General features: G+C 36.9%; 8 protein-coding genes across 8 annotated transcripts; 7 read left to right on the top strand and 1 right to left on the bottom strand. All coding sequences in view use genetic code 12, as the record gives it.

Annotated features, from left to right (window-relative positions):
- Window positions 1-1,885: 1,885 nt before the first annotated feature.
- Window positions 1,886-3,787, top strand: AHR1 (Zn(II)2Cys6 transcription factor AHR1; the record flags this gene model as incomplete). Its single annotated transcript, XM_067690009.1, has 1 exon — window positions 1,886-3,787. One exon carries the CDS (start codon window positions 1,886-1,888, stop codon window positions 3,785-3,787), a length of 1,902 nt encoding a protein of 633 aa, XP_067551302.1.
- Window positions 3,788-4,126: 339 nt separating this feature from the next.
- CAM1 (translation elongation factor EF1B gamma) lies at window positions 4,127-5,538 on the top strand (the record flags this gene model as incomplete). Its single annotated transcript, XM_067690008.1, has 2 exons — window positions 4,127-4,325; window positions 4,505-5,538. The coding sequence occupies 2 exons, from the start codon at window positions 4,127-4,129 to the stop codon at window positions 5,536-5,538; spliced, it is 1,233 nt and encodes a 410-aa protein (XP_067551301.1).
- Window positions 5,539-5,833: 295 nt separating this feature from the next.
- On the top strand, window positions 5,834-6,958 carry MNN9 (mannosyltransferase complex subunit; the record flags this gene model as incomplete). The annotated part of the gene is made up of 1 exon (XM_067690006.1): window positions 5,834-6,958. The coding sequence occupies one exon, from the start codon at window positions 5,834-5,836 to the stop codon at window positions 6,956-6,958; it is 1,125 nt and encodes a 374-aa protein (XP_067551300.1).
- A 318-nt stretch (window positions 6,959-7,276) lies between these two features.
- Window positions 7,277-8,221, top strand: I9W82_001278 (coiled-coil-helix-coiled-coil-helix domain-containing protein; the record flags this gene model as incomplete). The annotated part of the gene is made up of 1 exon (XM_067690005.1): window positions 7,277-8,221. The coding sequence occupies one exon, from the start codon at window positions 7,277-7,279 to the stop codon at window positions 8,219-8,221; it is 945 nt and encodes a 314-aa protein (XP_067551299.1).
- Window positions 8,222-8,487: 266 nt separating this feature from the next.
- NOG1 (putative GTPase) lies at window positions 8,488-10,449 on the top strand (the record flags this gene model as incomplete). Its single annotated transcript, XM_067690004.1, has 1 exon — window positions 8,488-10,449. One exon carries the CDS (start codon window positions 8,488-8,490, stop codon window positions 10,447-10,449), a length of 1,962 nt encoding a protein of 653 aa, XP_067551298.1.
- Window positions 10,450-12,025: 1,576 nt separating this feature from the next.
- Window positions 12,026-13,735, top strand: I9W82_001276 (uncharacterized protein; the record flags this gene model as incomplete). Its single annotated transcript, XM_067690003.1, has 1 exon — window positions 12,026-13,735. One exon carries the CDS (start codon window positions 12,026-12,028, stop codon window positions 13,733-13,735), a length of 1,710 nt encoding a protein of 569 aa, XP_067551297.1.
- A 253-nt stretch (window positions 13,736-13,988) lies between these two features.
- On the bottom strand, window positions 13,989-14,885 carry I9W82_001275 (uncharacterized protein; the record flags this gene model as incomplete). Its single annotated transcript, XM_067690002.1, has 1 exon — window positions 13,989-14,885. One exon carries the CDS (start codon window positions 14,883-14,885, stop codon window positions 13,989-13,991), a length of 897 nt encoding a protein of 298 aa, XP_067551296.1.
- A 278-nt stretch (window positions 14,886-15,163) lies between these two features.
- On the top strand, window positions 15,164-16,813 carry ELP3 (Elongator subunit; the record flags this gene model as incomplete). Its single annotated transcript, XM_067690001.1, has 1 exon — window positions 15,164-16,813. One exon carries the CDS (start codon window positions 15,164-15,166, stop codon window positions 16,811-16,813), a length of 1,650 nt encoding a protein of 549 aa, XP_067551295.1.
- Window positions 16,814-16,900: the final 87 nt, after the last annotated feature.

Genomic DNA, 16,900 nt, shown 5'->3' with positions numbered 1-16,900 from the left:
GTTAAAGAAACTGGTGAATGAAGAGCTTGATTTAAGTAGCAAATGATGTTCAATTTGAGATGCCAATGTTTATTTTAGCCGGTACAACTGCTATACAAAAAGCTTTGGTCACTCTTTGTTACAAATTGGTGACCTGACAATGGTCTCCTATCTTTTTAAATGTGTAACTGTAAAGCTGGTTATGATTCTTTTTATAAAGCTGAAAATAAGGTTTTGTCATTCAAAAGTTTAATTTTCACGTTGGTGTTACATTTTAACTTTAAACTTTCGATTGCTTCCGAGTAGTTTGCTTGATATTGAGTTTGATCTTGCTTGCTATTGATTCTAGTGCCGTCTACTGAGCTAAAATCAGGGGTGTGCGAAAGGTAAAACCTAGAAGAGATAGATATCGCAAGAAAACGAAACGTCTTTGTATTGAAATTTTGGGACAATTAAAGCTACTATGGTTTTGGTCTCCTCAAAATTCCACTAAAATATTACATTGTGGCTCTTTTGCCCTTTGAACTGTGGTGTGATTGTCAAAAACAATTGCACCATACAGCGCCAAGGATCAAGGAGTGCCCATAACTACGCAATTTTCATTACGAGCCATTGAATTTTAATATAATGAATGATCATATGCTAAGGGAGAGCGAAAAAGGAATAAAATTAAACTTTAAGGTTTTTTAAAATTAGGCGCTTTTTGAAATTTTTACAATATTTGTAATAATAGAAGAATTTTTAATACCTTAAAATCATTCATTCTCCCTTTTTCAATTAAATGTTTAGTTGTTACATTGGAATGACCGTCGGTAGGAGTTGGCAATTCAAATGTGGGTACTATTGTAGGAAAGGTGTGTTTCTGGTCTAGTCACTATTTGCAGATTGTGACGGAGTATCAGCTGGTATGACTCTATTGGAAGGGAGTCTGAACCTTTATCACTATGCAAAGCTTTATTTACCTAGCAGCAATATCAGTAATACTGCTAATCAAGTACTACAAAAGGGAATGATTACTTTATATGTAGAATGACTAAACATACATTAAAATTGAACAAAAAGAAAAAAAGGAAAAAGAAATTGAAAAAATGAAATAAAAAAAACATTCATGCATTACACAATACGAGAACTTTTTTAGTAGAAATTACAAAAAGGATTCAAAATAAATTTAATGCACTGCACTTACTCATATATACATCAGAGTACAAAGGAATTTAAACTTTGATAATGTCACTAAAACAATCAGAAAATAGAGTATTATAAATAAACCATATTCCAATGCCCTTTTTCTCTGGGTTTTCATCTTGAGCTCTTTTTGACAATTTTCGCGTTTCTTTGAGATAATTAGTATATCATACACGACACATTCCTATTAATAGGTAGCGAGGGCACAACCAACTAACAGTTCACTTACTCCTAACCTGACTTGTCATCTACAATCAGAAATACTGCAAATCTGGCAAAGCTTTTTGGCGCTTACTTCCCAATTGGAGAACAAATCAAAGGCCAAAAAAAAAAACTTTTTTCCTGAATTTTAAATTTTTAATTTTGTTTTGCCCCTCCCAAAGATTGTTGCAAATTGAATAAACAAAAAAAAAGAATATAACAAAAAAAAAAAAACACTTCATCAACAAAGACACAACAAAACCAAATCAGTAATCCACAATTGAAGATTGCGATAGGCAATTGTATCAATTGATATCATCAGTGCGGTTCTTGCTAATTCTGCAACAATTGAGAACGATACCACAATAGATATCCTACCTCAATTTTGGAATTGCGTACACGAAGTGGTTACCTCCAAGAGACGCTTGAATTGCAAAGTGATATATAATACAGCCTGTTTCAGTTCACAAGCAACTGATGTTTCTACACACTCGTCGAGTCAAACAACAAAATAGCTACAATGCGACCCCCAGACTATCTTCTGTCGACATCATCATCCTTGCCCACGTCTAGGGATTCACAAGACTCAACACTTCGCTTGAAAAGGCGCAGAACGAGATCTGGATGTGTGACATGCAGAGATCGTCATATCAAATGTGATGAAAGAGTGCCAGTTTGCAACAATTGTCTACGACTGCGACGCGTTTGCTATCGAGGCTTGAGGTTGAACTTTATCCAATACAACTACTACAATCCAAGGAAGGATAGCCCTGCTATGGAAGACTCTTCTATACTACCGCATCGAGTACTAGATCAATCAATAACTATAGCTTCATTGTATAATGGGTTGGGAAAATACAGACCGTATATGCACTTGCATTCACAGCAAGACTTGGAGGATTCAGACTTGGAGTATCAAGACGAAAATTATCTACCCTTAAACGACCCAACGTTGTCCCAGTTACCGAGTGGAACTTCCGCATTGGAAGATACCTCAAAGAAGAGGCGAAAAAGTAAAGATATGCTATTAAACCTACCGGGGTTGTCTGCGGAATACACCCAAGCTGTGCAAAAGGTGAGCGAGCCTTCATTAACATACTCCATTCAAGATGCTTTTGACCGGTCACAACAGCAGCAAATAGAGGCCCAATTACCATCTTTAAATGCCGTCTCTACACAACCATACCAAATGCTAAGCTACGCCAACCTCCCATCTATTCAAGCTACTTCTCCGTTGCGTTACACCAATCTTGGCATCCCGCAGCAAAAGACAAACACCCTAGCCTATGAACCTCAGCATTACATAAACATTCTTGACAAAGAACAGTTTTATTGGTTGCTCGATCAGTTTAACGATTATAAAATATGGCAAACAATTATTCCCTTGGCATGTGTCAATGAAAAGGACAACTTTTTATTTTCTTGTCTTATGAATTGTTCCAGAGATCCAACTATCTCAGATACCATTGATTTGAAGTTTTTAATTGATTTCCAGAATATCAAATATAATCAAGTGAAGAGCATTGAGATAGTACAAACATCAAGTGTATCACTATTTGAAACTTTGTTAATTAGCATTTGCTTAGTTTTATTGGGCATATATTTGAAAATTCCCCACGGTGAACTAACTTCCTTCCATAAACAAGTCCTCAACAATCAATCAAACTTATTTGATCAACTTTTGGCCAAACTATTTATATACTTTATGAACATGCGAAGTTCAGAGAAATCACTAATCATTTCATCATGTATTCAATCAATCACAATCTTGAAGTTTTTCATGAACAAGTATTACGACCTAGCGTTTTTTCAACAACAATCTACACATACGACTAATCTTGATGTTGAAGTATCCAGTTTTATCAAATTTAATTCTTATGAGATTAATTTCCTCAACACAATGTATCAAAGCATCGACATCACCTCATATCCTTCAACATCACCACAGCCACAAGTTACAAACACAGTTAATATCAATCTCGCGGCATCTCCAACAGAGGAGTTGAGAAACAGCCAATTTTCAAATATAGCAACAGAATCAAGGAAATTAAAAAATTTAATATGGTACTTGATCAAACTTGACTACGTCATCAATTTTCCAACTGAGACTGCACAGATCTCAACACACACTACTCCAGATGAAGCACTTGATAATCAGTTACAAATAATCACACCCGAACAGCTAATAGCTCAATGTCAAGCAACACCACCACACAACTTTGGACCCATTGTTCGTGCTATTCTACAGGACTTTACCTTCAAGTTACTCAATATGAATAACAGGATGATTATACAACTGTCAAACTTTCGGCTTCGCCAATTCCTTGAAATGAATAAACATGATGGAACTGAGCTTGGATTAAGTGAGCTGCATTGTATGCACTATTTTGGCTGGACCTTACGATATGTGAATTCAAGCTAGGCTGTACAATTTAGAAAAGATATATAGTTTTCAGAAGTAATAATTTCCGGTACATCTGATAACTTTCTCTACTCACCTCTATGAGTTGAGCTTGCAGCAGTTTGGTACCTCCTATAAAGTGCCCAAAGATCTTTTCAAGATCAGTAACCTCTTCTGTGAACCACACTTGAAGCTCTCTCTTTTCGGCAACCCTATTCACGTGACTATCGGAAATGCTTGAAAATGGAAAAAAAAAATTAAAAATTTTTTTACAATATTTTTCTCCTTTAGAAATTTTTCTCCCTCCTCATCGACTTCCTTTTCTTTTCCTCCTTCAAGTCAATTCAATTCTGAGCAATCATGTCATTGGGTACTTTATACGCTACTCAGCAAATAAGAAGCCTTCCAGCTAAAGCATTGGCCAAGCACTTTAACTTGGACATCAAAATTAGCGACAAGGATGCTGCTTATGAGAAGAATTTCCCATTGAACAAAATCCCAGCATTCATTGGCCCAAAGGGTTATACTTTGACCGAAGTTATTGCCATTTGTCTTTACTGTATGTATTTTTTTAATTCAATTGTCGTGGCCCTTGCGTATCTTATGTGATGAGAAACCATTTTTCAATTTATTATACAGTTATCCCTGTCTTAATAAACTATGTCGAGAATACCTAATCTGAAATACCAAAGGCGTGAGTAAATGAATTTTTGAATCTTATACTAACAAATGCAATAGTTATCAATTTGGGTGATCCAAAATCCAAATTGTTGGGTAAAAACTCTGCTGAATATGCTCAAATTTTGAAATGGACTTCTTTGGCTAATACTGAGTTGTTGCCAACTGAAGCTAAGGTTTTCAGGCCATTGAATGGAGCACAACCATACAATAAGAAACAAGTTGACGAAGGATCTGCCTACTTGGAGAAAGTTAATGGTGTTTTTGAACAAAGATTGAGAAATTACACTTATTTGGTTGGTGAAAGAATCACTTTTGCTGATATCTTGGCTGCTACTTTATACGTTAGAGGTTTCGACTTTTTGTTTGGTGAAGAATGGAGAAAACAACATCCAGGAATCACTAGATGGTACAAGACCATTATTAAATCACCAATCTTGGTTGACTTTTTAGGTGATTACAAATTTATTGAAAAGCCAATTGAATACGTTCCACCAAAGAAGGAAAAGAAGGAGAAAGCTCCAGCTGCTGCTGCTCCAGCTAAGAAAGAAGCTGCTCCAAAGGCTGCTGCTGCTGAAGAGCCAGCTCAATCTGCTCCAAAGCCAAAACATCCATTGGAAGCTTTGGGTAAACCAAAAGCTCCATTAGACGAATGGAAGAGAACCTACTCCAACGAAGAAACTAGAGAAGTTGCCATTCCATGGTTCTGGAAAAACCAATACGACCCAGAGGAATGGTCATTATGGAAAGTTGATTACAAGTATAATGATGAATTGACATTAACCTTTATGTCAAACAACTTGGTTGGTGGATTCTTCAACAGATTATCAGCTTCTACTAAATACATGTTTGGATGTATGGTTGTTTACGGAGAAAACAACAACAATGGTATCACTGGTGCTTTCTTAGTCAGAGGTCAAGATTATGTCCCTGCTTTTGATGTTGCTCCAGATTGGGAATCTTATGAGTTCACCAAATTGGATGCTTCAAAGGAAGAAGATAAAAAGTTCGTTGATAACATGTTGGCTTGGGATGAACCAGTTGTTATCAATGGTGAAAAGAGAGAAATCTCTGACGGTAAAGTTTTCAAATAGATACGTAGAGTGCTGTTAATCTTTGATAGGTTACAAATTATGTTTGATTTAATATTATGCTCTGTTTGTGATGATATGCCTTCTTGTAGCAGGATTTCTTTCAACGAAAAAGAAATGCTGAGAAAAGTAAAACTTTTGAAAACAAAAAAAAGAAAAAAAAAAAAAAAATTGAAATCTGTAACAACGTGTTTTTGCATATTGAATCAGGATTTTATCCCATTTGAACTCATCTTGCTGTTATTCAATCGATTCAGTATCTCTTCCGCACTTGAAAAGAGTCTTAAATCAAACAACAATGGTTCTTTATAGAAATCAATACATCAATTACATACGAAGGAAACCGTTGGCACTTTTAGCTCCAATAACAGTCCTTCTATTCATCTATTTCCTCCTATTTGGAACATCTGCATCCACATCATCATCTTCTTCCAAATCAACACCTAAATACAGCTATGACAAGAAATCAAAATCATGGTTCACCTCCAACAACAAGGATTCAGTAATGGTGAAGAATTTGCCAAAGAATCATATAGCTCATTATGATTTAAATAAATTGACATCATCAGCCAATGCTTTGGCCAAGAAGGAAGAAGTGTTGATTTTGACTCCAATGACAAAATTTTTACCAGAATATTGGGATAACTTGAACAAGTTGACATATGATCATTCATTGATATCTTTGGGTTTCATATTCCCAAGAACTGAGGAAGGAGATGAAGCATTGAAGAATTTGGAAACTGCTTTAAAGAAAAGCAAAGCTAGTAATACGTTGAATTTCAAAAAGGTTACTTTATTAAGACAAGATTCGAATTCGTTGGGCAGTCAGTTGGAAAAGGATAGACATGCATTTAAAGTACAAAAGGAAAGAAGATCAATGATGGCATTGGCAAGGAATTCATTAGTATTTTCCACCATTTCACCATCTACTTCTTGGATATTGTGGTTGGATGCAGATATCGTTGAAACACCACCAACATTGATTCAAGATATGGTTGCACATAACAAACCTGTTTTATCTGCCAATGTATACCAAAGGTTCTACGATGAAGAAAAACAACAACAATCCATCAGACCATATGATTTCAACAACTGGGTTGAAAGTGAAGAAGGTTTGAAATTGGCTGCTGGATTGGGTGACGATGAGATTATTGTTGAAGGGTATGCGGAAATGGCCACATATAGAGCTTTAATGGCCCATTTCTACGATGCTAATCAAGATGTCAATACAGAGATGCCTTTAGATGGAGTTGGTGGTGGTGCAGTTATGGTGAAGGCTGATGTTCATCGAGATGGAGCCATGTTCCCATCCTTCCCATTCTATCATTTGATTGAAACTGAAGGATTTGCAAAGATGGCAAAGAGGTTGGGTTATGAAGTTATTGGGTTGCCTAATTATTTAGTGTATCATCATAATGAGTAGAGTATATTAAAGTGTAGAGTTAAATTGAACTATCATTTTCTGGGTTATTAGATGACTGCGATGTAGTGGCGTGTCGTGAAAGGTGAACATAGTACTGTAGCAGAGGTATAGTTGAAGACTATCGAGTAGCTAATTAGCCAATACTTTTTGTTCTCCATGCTTCGGAGATTATCACCAACTTTGTCAAAAGTCCATTAAACCGAGAACGTTTGCTATTTTTCTAAATTTTTCATAAAGAAACAATTTTTTTCTTTCTTTCTTTCTGCCATTCATTTGTCAGCAACATTACCATATTCAACCAACTTATCAGCTAAAACCATGCTTAGACAATTCACAAGATCTACAATTGCTCGCCAAGGTGCAAGATTTGCTAGAACATATTCGACCAGAAACTCCGCTACCCATGGTCAATTTAATTCAAAATTGGCAGTTGGTGCCGTTGTACCAATTGCAGTTGCCATTGGTTATTTGACGTGGTCCAACTCCATCCACAATGAAACTGTATTAGGAGTAGCTGACAACATTCAAGAGAAGCTTGAGGAGGGATCATCTATGGCTAAAGAGCACCAAGAGAAGTTTAAAACTGAACAAGAACAATTGCAAAAGCAAAAAGGTTCAGATGAAGTCGCCGACATTGAAAAATTGAAAACTGATTTGACTAAAAAGACTAGTGCTCTTGATTCTAAAGATGTTTCTGCTGATTCATCTACTGGTAAACAAGCTGCTGAAAAGTTGGATTCTGATACTAGTAGACATGAAGCTACTGATCCTGAAAATGTTGAAAAGAAACAAGAGAGTAAAGATGCTCTTGCTGATAAATCCGAGGGTGAAGCTTCTGAAAAGAAACAAAAGGCAGAGAAATTGGATGAGAAATCCAGTGACTTGAAACTGAGCGACAAGTCAGACAACTCTGAAGGAGAAAACAATTATGAAGGTGCTGCTTATAACCCAGAAACTGGTGAGATAAACTGGGACTGTCCATGTTTGGGAGGAATGGCTCACGGACCATGTGGAGAAGAGTTTAAGGAAGCTTTTTCATGCTTTATATACTCAGAAACTGAACCAAAGGGTATTGATTGTATCAAAAAGTTTGAAAATATGAGAACTTGTTTCAAGCAACACCCAGAACATTACAAGGAAGAGTTGTTTGACGATGATGATAAAGAAAACAGTACTGAAACTGTTGAGCATGAAGTTTTGGAGACTGCTGAGCCTGCTGTGAAGGAGATTGAACAAAAGACTAAGTCAAAGGCTTCTAAGTAGGCTGCTGTTGATGCAATGAACTTTAGCTGAGCCAAAAAAGTTAAAGATGTTATAGATTCTGTATATATATATTAGTATAAAAAGTGAACGAGTATTTGACTTTCAGATTGAGTTACATAGTAAACACAAAAGTAATGAGGGAAAAGGGAAGTAAAAAAAAAAAAAAAATCTCAAAATCTCATCTCATCATACAAAAAAAAAAAAAAAGAAAGAAAGAGGTAAATTTATCTTTAGGACAAGTCTACTTCCAGCTCTCCACTACAAAGATGCAGTTATCATGGAAGGATATACCGCCAGTTCCAACATCCAACGATATGTTGGATATAATATTGAACCGTACTCAAAGGAAAACCCCCACAGTCATTAGACCCGGTTTCAAAATCACTCGTATTCGTGCTTTTTATATGAGAAAAGTCAAATTCACCGGTGAAGGTTTTGTTGAGAAATTTAACGATTTATTAAGTGGGTTCCCCAATATCAATGATGTTCACCCTTTCCATCGTGATTTGATGGATACATTGTATGAAAAGAATCATTATAAGGTGTCATTGGCTGCTGTGTCGAAAGCCAAAACTTTGATTGAACAAGTGAGTAGAGATTATGTGCGTCTTTTGAAGTTTGGTCAGTCATTGTATCAATGTAAACAGTTGAAGAGAGCCGCTTTGGGTCGTATGGCTACTATTACCAAGAAGTTGAAGGATCCATTTATTTATTTGGAACAAGTTAGACAACATTTGGGAAGATTGCCAAGCATTGATCCAAATACTCGTACATTGTTGATTTGTGGGTATCCAAATGTTGGTAAATCTTCATTTTTAAAATGTATAACCAAGGCTGATGTTGAAGTTCAACCATATGCATTCACTACTAAATCATTGTATGTGGGTCATTTCGATTACAAGTATCTTAGATTCCAAGCAATTGACACACCAGGTATTTTGGATCGTCCAACTGAAGAAATGAATAATATTGAAATGCAAAGTATATATGCTATTGCTCATTTGAGATCATGCGTGTTATATTTTATGGATTTGAGTGAACAGTGTGGATTTTCAATTGAAGCTCAAGTTAAATTATTCCATTCTATTAAACCTTTGTTTGCTAATAAATCAGTCATGGTTGTTATGAATAAGTCTGATATTATTAAAGTTGAAGATTTGGATGCTGAAAAACAAGAAATGTTGGACACTTTGAAAACTGTTCCTGGAGTTGAAATCATGCATACTTCATGTTATGAAGAAGACAATGTTATGCAAGTGCGTAATCAAGCATGTGAAAAGTTGCTTACTGCTAGAATTGAACAAAAATTGAAAGGAACTGCTAGAGTCAATAATGTATTGAATAAGATTCATGTTGCACAACCACAGCAGAGAGATGATGTTGAAAGATTGCCTTATATACCAGAAGGAGCCAAAGAGATGCTCAATTACGATGCAACCGATCCAAATAGGAGGAAATTGGCTAGAGATTACGAAGCTGAAAATGGTGGTGCAGGTGTTTTTAATATCAACTTAAAAGACAAGTATATTCTTGATGATGAAGAATGGAAACAAGACACTATGCCTGAATTGTTGGATGGTAAGAATGTTTATGATTATTTGGATCCAGATATTGCTGCCAAGTTGCAAGCGTTGGAAGAAGAAGAAGAAAGATTGGAACAAGAAGGATTCTATGACTCGGATGATGATGTCAATGATGCTAATATGGATATGACTGAGGAAGAAATACAAGATATCAAAGATAAAGCCCAATGGATCAGGAATAAACAAAAGACGATGATTATCGAAGGTAGAAACAGGAAATCATTAAAAAACAAAGCCATTATGCCAAGAGATCAAATCAAGAAATCATTTGGTGATTTGGAAGAACATATGTACAACATTGGTCATGATACTGATAAGTTACGTGATACCATTGGTGGTGGTAATAAAAAGAGAAAGTCCAACGATGAAGGTAAAGCTTCCGGTGTTGATATATTAAGACAGAACCAAGGTATTAAAGCTAGGAAATTAGCCAAGAAGAAACAAGCCGCTTCACAATCAGATAGATTGAATGATGGTGTTAGTGATGGAGCTATGAGATCACAAGCTGAAAGATTGGCCAAGATACAAAGAAGAGAAAGAAATAGAATGGCTAGACAAGGTGAGGGTGATAGACATTCAACTGCAGCTTTGCCTAAGCATTTGTTTAGTGGTAAGAGAGGTATTGGATCTAATGATCGTCGTTAGGGGAAGGACGTTGTAGGTGTTTGTCTTTGTATAGTTGAATGAGGATAAAGTATACTTTTTGCGAATGTCCGAGGGGAGTATTTTTGTGCAACTCCGAGTATAAGTCCCCTATTGTTTTTGACCCCATCCCACCCCTGACGTTTTGCATAGATCAGTTGCCATGGCAACGTGATTAGACGAAAATAACCAACTGAGAAGCAATAACAAATCAAGCTAAGCCACAGGTATAGGAGCACTAATAATAAGTGTCTGAAACCAGCAAGGTCTATCCGTTTAAACTTTATGAGATTGTTTAAGAACGGAGCGGCGCATATGTAGTAGTGGGTAATCTCGATTCATCTTTTCTACCTTTGCTTTGTACACGTGGGGCCCTGACCAAAAGAAGGTGTGTCTCTAGTTCAGCGAAGGTTATCTCCATATAGAATAATCAAAGCGGTTTCAAAAAATAAGAGCCGAGTGCATAGTCTATATGCGAATCTAGAACCTACATACTTGTACAAGAGACAACAAATTTCTCGGTAGTATCAATAAGATCATAATACAACGAAATACATTTTTCTACAAAGATGTTTGTTAATCTTAAATACTGACTAGTCCACAGTGAAACCCTTCTCTTGTAGTGAGAGGATTTGAATAGAATGCAGCATCTGGTGGGGGTGTGCAATTGTATATGTATGTTTGGATGTAGTGGTTTGAGTTTGTGTAATGTATGTTATATGTAAGATAAGGTGTAGTATTAGATTAGGTAATACTAATAGTATATAATTACGTAATACTTATAGTATATAATTACGTAATACTTATAGGATATGATTATGTAATACTTATATAAATTTAATTTTGTGATACGTTTGAGTACAAACCGTTTCTTCTTTTAACTGAAATCCCCCCTTTTGTTTTTGACGAAGAAAGGACTCTTCTGTAGAGCTCTGATATGCTTTGAGAGAAACTACCAGTCTGACGGCCTACTTAATGGGGCAATCAGTAAAGCCTAATTCGCCTTCTACACATTACACATTTTGCATCTAAAAAGCCACATATATTTATGCCTGATTCAAAGGCTTAAGCATCATATGACAAAGTCAAGACTGTAGTTCTAGTTCGAGCCACCACAACTAGATACTAATTTGTAATCTGCGTAAAAGAAAAAAACTGACTCATTATTTGTTTGTTTTCTAGAACTGTGATAATTTGCTTCTCTTAGCACATAACGCATATAGTGTAACAGTAATACTTGATGTCACAATGTTTTCCTTTATTCTTCTTCCTCTTTGTTCTGTTAGTATTACTCATACATATGCATACTTATGTTACTGTGTTGTTCTTCTTATTGTTATAGAAGAAATCCACAGTTTTTTCTATTTTTTTTCATCTTTGTGATCTCCCCTCCAACGAACAAAATTTAAAAATAAAAGATAAGATAATAGGAAATAAGGGTTTTTTTTTTATCTTCACTTTGTCTGAGTTAAAAAGCAAATCCATATCAAAAGTGTCAACTTTCATCTACTCCTCATATATCACTACTAAAGCTAATACCACTTTCAAACTCAACTCAGAAGTAGCCTATTATTAAATCATGCCTCAAGCAAAGGCTCCCCTGTTTCTGCAGGATAATAATTTCAGATTTCCAAATCGTAATCATCATCACCATCATCATACCACCAACAGCAGCAGCGCCACACCAAATAGTACCAACAACAATGATAAGCATCCACGCCAACCACTTGGTCAAGCATTTGATCTTAGTTCCTTAGAAGCCGAATTACCACCAAACACAGGTCCACCAGGTACAGTTGCCGTTACTAATGGTTCATCATCCAACGCCAACAAGAATTTGAGTCATGTTCCTTGTAAGTTTTTCAAACAGGGAAATTGTCAAGCTGGTGACTCTTGTCCATTTTCGTATGAAATTGACGGTGCATTAGCAGCTGATCGGTTGCCTTGTAAGTATTTCTTGCGAGGAAATTGTAAATTTGGTATGAAGTGTGCTTTGGCTCATTATTTACCTGATGGAACTATAGTTAATTCAAAGGCCATTATGGGTAATAGTGGTAATGGCTACCAAAGTCATAGCCACGGCACAAAACAGCTGAAGTATGGCCAAGCTACAAATTACAACATGAATCAAGCTTCTTCAAATGGTAATTCCAACACGTCACAAGAGTATGCTTATAGTAGACTCCATAGGCCAGAGGAAGGGTTCACTACTACGCGCTCCCGTTATACTAGCACATCTCCACCAGATGTACACCCTGCTGGTGCTGCCACAGTTTCAAATGGTGGTTATTATAGTAACTATCACACGAACCAACAGCAACCTTCAACACAGTCTAGCTCCATACAACAGCCAGCCTTTTATGAACTTGGCCAATCATACCCTCAACAACAACAACAACAACAACTTCTGCAACTGTATGCTTTACCACGCCAGTTTTCTCGCCAAGAGGAGCCAATTTCATTCAACTCGCTTACTGATGACAGTCTTGCTAGGTTCACTAAGCATACACAACAAGAACAGTCATCACCTCCTCTCAAGTATGAGCACGTTAACTGGTCTCCAATTGAACAATATGCCAACCCTATCGAATATCAACCACAATGGGCTCCCCAGCATAGAAGGGTTTCCTCACAAAATCAGCCACATAGCTTGGGTTCGAATTCTTTTGCAACTACATTTAATGATGGTACAGTCTTGAATAACGCACCTTCTATTCAGCTGCTGCATTTTGGTGTGCGTAGATCTTATTCAACGGGCGGTCAAATCCCAACTACTAGGACCACAGTTTCTCCTCCTCAGTTGTCAACTACAACTGGTATAAATATCCAATCTTCAACACCATCAGCAACTACACCAACATCTCGCTTTTCATTCAGTTCGGGTGGTTCAACTGCCATCTCGCAAGCCAATGACTTTGCCTTGCCGGTGAAGCCAAACAACTCTCAATATCTGTATCAAAACATTTCCTTAGCATCACCAGTCTTTGATGATGATGAAGGTGATCAGCAGAATGACAGCTTGCAATACAGTACCTTTACAAGACAAGACATTTCTGGTGCTGTATTTGAGGAAGATTTCTTACCTGGCTCCCTAGCTGATGTGATTTTAACTCCACAAGAGTTGAAAAGACGTGATTCGAGATCACAAAGTGGTACATTGAATAATAGACCAAGTTTACGTGGTTTGCTCGAAGCAACTGGATACACTGAAGTTGAAGAAGAGGAAGATAATGGCCTCGAAGCAAAGCCTAGAGCAACTCCAAATGAAGATGTGTTTCTTATGGAGTGAGGGAGAATAGATGGGATGATTAGTTGGCTCGGATAATCAAAAAAAATTTGGGACATTTGCGATTTACTTTTATCAAAGAAAATGGGGGTTGGATGGTTGGTTTTTTCAAAAATTACAGATTGTATTTTCTTTTTTCGGTTTTCTTGTTTTATAATCTTTAGATATTTTGTGAATATACAGGGATTAAAGGTGTTTAACGGTTCCTCCTATATTAGGCTCTTGTTCTCTCTTATATCTATTTACAAGGTGGAGTTTACTTTGGAGGAGCATCACGATAAATATCAGCTGCTTTCAACACAAACTTTTGCATCGCATGAGCATCAAATGCATCCAACTCCGGCTTCAACCCTCGCTTATCATCACTTTCAAACAACTTACCAACCAACAAAATCTGTCCATTGAATGGATTCATTGAATACACAAGGTAATCAGTAGATTGACTCTCCACATCCTGAATCAATTTACCACCTACCTTCTCAACCACAGTGACATGTTGCGTAGTTTTCAACTTCATTATAAATTGAACAAAACATCCAATTCCATCTTGGTCTGGAATGACGCTAAACATGCTGATTTTCGGATTAGCGTCAATTGACTTCAAGTCCCAGCTAATCTTATAATCAGCTTGGAAATTAGCAGCACGGAGATTCAACACATCAATTAAATGTTTACCACAACATTGGTTCAACTTCAAATTGATAAATTTCGAAACATCACGCAGGGAAGACGTAGTTGATGTATAATTATTACAAGCTTGAGCAAAAATCTTGTTTGTTTTCACATAGTTTTCAATAGCTTTATCTTTCCATTCATTGAATTTCAAAGGTTGAGCAATTTCTCGTTTATATTTAATGACATTATAGGTGTTGAATGCAAACGTGAGTAATCGACGCAACATCAATTTGGGCCATGATAAAGGTGAGTAGTTGAGGAGACGTGGTGGGATGTATAGGTCAGACATGACGCCAATGTATGCGAGTGGAACGTTGGCAATGTTCATGGTTTTCTTTTTCTTTTTGGCTGGGGATGATGCATCAGAGTCGGATGTGGAATAGTGGGCTATTTGTTTGGGAAAACGAGTTAGTGGGGTAATTAGTTGTCTATTTGTTCTAAAGGCAGCAATAGCCGTCTGTCTATTAAGTCCAAGCATTGTTGAAGACGTGATGACGTAGACTGATCGAACTATGGTCTGTTGTAAAATTGAAAAATGAAGAATTAAAAAAAAAAAAAAAGAAGTGAAAAACTCAATGTCATAAATTATACTTTTACGTCATTGGAAAAGAAATATTTTCTACGACATTGGTGAGAAAAAAAAAAATTTAAATCTTTCTCTCTCCCCCTCCGATGACCCAATAAGGATTTAAGCAACAGTCATCCAAACCAAACAGAATATTCTTTCAACACACAATAGTACTACTGCTCTCAACCATGCCATCACAGAACAAAACAAAACAAATCCCAGAAAAGGAAAGATTCATCCAATGCTGCGCCGACATCTCCCTCGATCTAGTCGCATCTCTCAAGTCATCAAAAGATATAAACTTGAATGGTCTCATTACTCGCTATGCCAAAAAACATAAATTAAAAAGCCAACCACGGTTGACCGACATCATCTCCTCGATACCTGACCAACATAAGAAATACCTCATACCTAAACTAAAAGCCAAACCTGTGCGTACAGCATCGGGTATTGCTGTCGTTGCCGTCATGTGCAAGCCTCATAGATGTCCTCATATTGCATACACGGGGAACATTTGTGTTTATTGTCCCGGTGGACCTGATTCTGATTTCGAGTATTCGACTCAGTCTTATACGGGATATGAACCTACTTCAATGAGGGCAATTAGAGCAAGGTATGATCCGTATGAGCAAGCTAGAGGCAGAGTCGATCAGTTGAGACTGTTGGGCCACTCGATTGATAAAGTCGAGTATATTATCATGGGTGGTACGTTCATGTCGTTGCCGATTGATTATCGTGAAAATTTCATTACTCAATTACACAATGCATTAACTGGATTCAATGGGAAAGATATCGATGAAGCCATTGAATTTTCGCAACAATCACAGACGAAATGTGTCGGTATCACAATTGAAACTAGACCAGATTACTGTACCGAGACTCACCTAAGTGACATGTTGAAGTATGGATGCACAAGATTAGAAATTGGTGTACAGAGCGTTTACGAAGACGTGGCTAGAGATACTAATCGTGGTCATACAGTCAAAGCTGTATGTGAAACATTTGCCGTGGCTAAAGATGCAGGGTACAAAGTCGTGAGTCACATGATGCCTGATTTGCCCAATGTTGGAATGGAGCGAGATTTGGAACAGTTTAAAGAATATTTCGAAAATCCAGATTTTAGAACTGATGGATTGAAGTTGTATCCAACTTTGGTCATCAGAGGTACTGGATTATACGAGTTGTGGAAACAAGGGTTGTATAAATCATACAATGCCAATGCTTTAATTGATCTAGTTGCAAGAATCTTGGCCTTGGTGCCACCATGGACCCGTATCTATCGTGTCCAAAGAGATATTCCCATGCCGTTAGTCACATCTGGTGTTGAGAATGGTAATTTACGTGAATTGGCCTTGGCAAGAATGAAGGATTTCGGTACATCATGCCGTGATGTACGTACTCGTGAAGTTGGTATTCAGGAAGTCCATCATAAAGTCGTACCCGATCAAGTTGAACTTATCCGTCGTGATTATTATGCCAATGGAGGCTGGGAGACGTTCCTAAGCTACGAAGACCCCAAACAAGATATTCTCATTGGATTATTACGCTTAAGAAAAGCAAGTAAGAAGTATACTTATAGAAAGGAATTCACGGGACAACAAACTTCAATAGTGAGAGAACTACACGTGTATGGATCAGTTGTTCCCTTGCATTCTAGAGATCCTCGCAAGTTTCAACATCAAGGGTTTGGAACGTTGTTGATGGAAGAAGCGGCCAGGATTGCCAAAGAAGAACATGGGTCGCTGAAGATTAGTGTCATTTCTGGTGTTGGTGTAAGAAACTATTATGGCAAATTGGGATATGAGTTGGATGGACCATACATGTCAAAGATGCTTTAAGGATGAGGCGTTGATAGTTTAAAGGAGTTTATAGATTTTGATTTACTTTAGGTTTAATGAACAAAATTTCATCTAATGTTACGTGTA

This window comes from Candida metapsilosis (assembly GCF_017655625.1).
Source record: "Candida metapsilosis strain BP57 chromosome Unknown scaffold1, whole genome shotgun sequence".
NCBI lineage: Eukaryota > Fungi > Ascomycota > Pichiomycetes > Serinales > Debaryomycetaceae > Lodderomyces > Lodderomyces metapsilosis.
The sequence above is the reverse complement of the archived record's forward strand: the minus strand, read 5'-3'. Positions and strand labels throughout refer to the sequence as shown.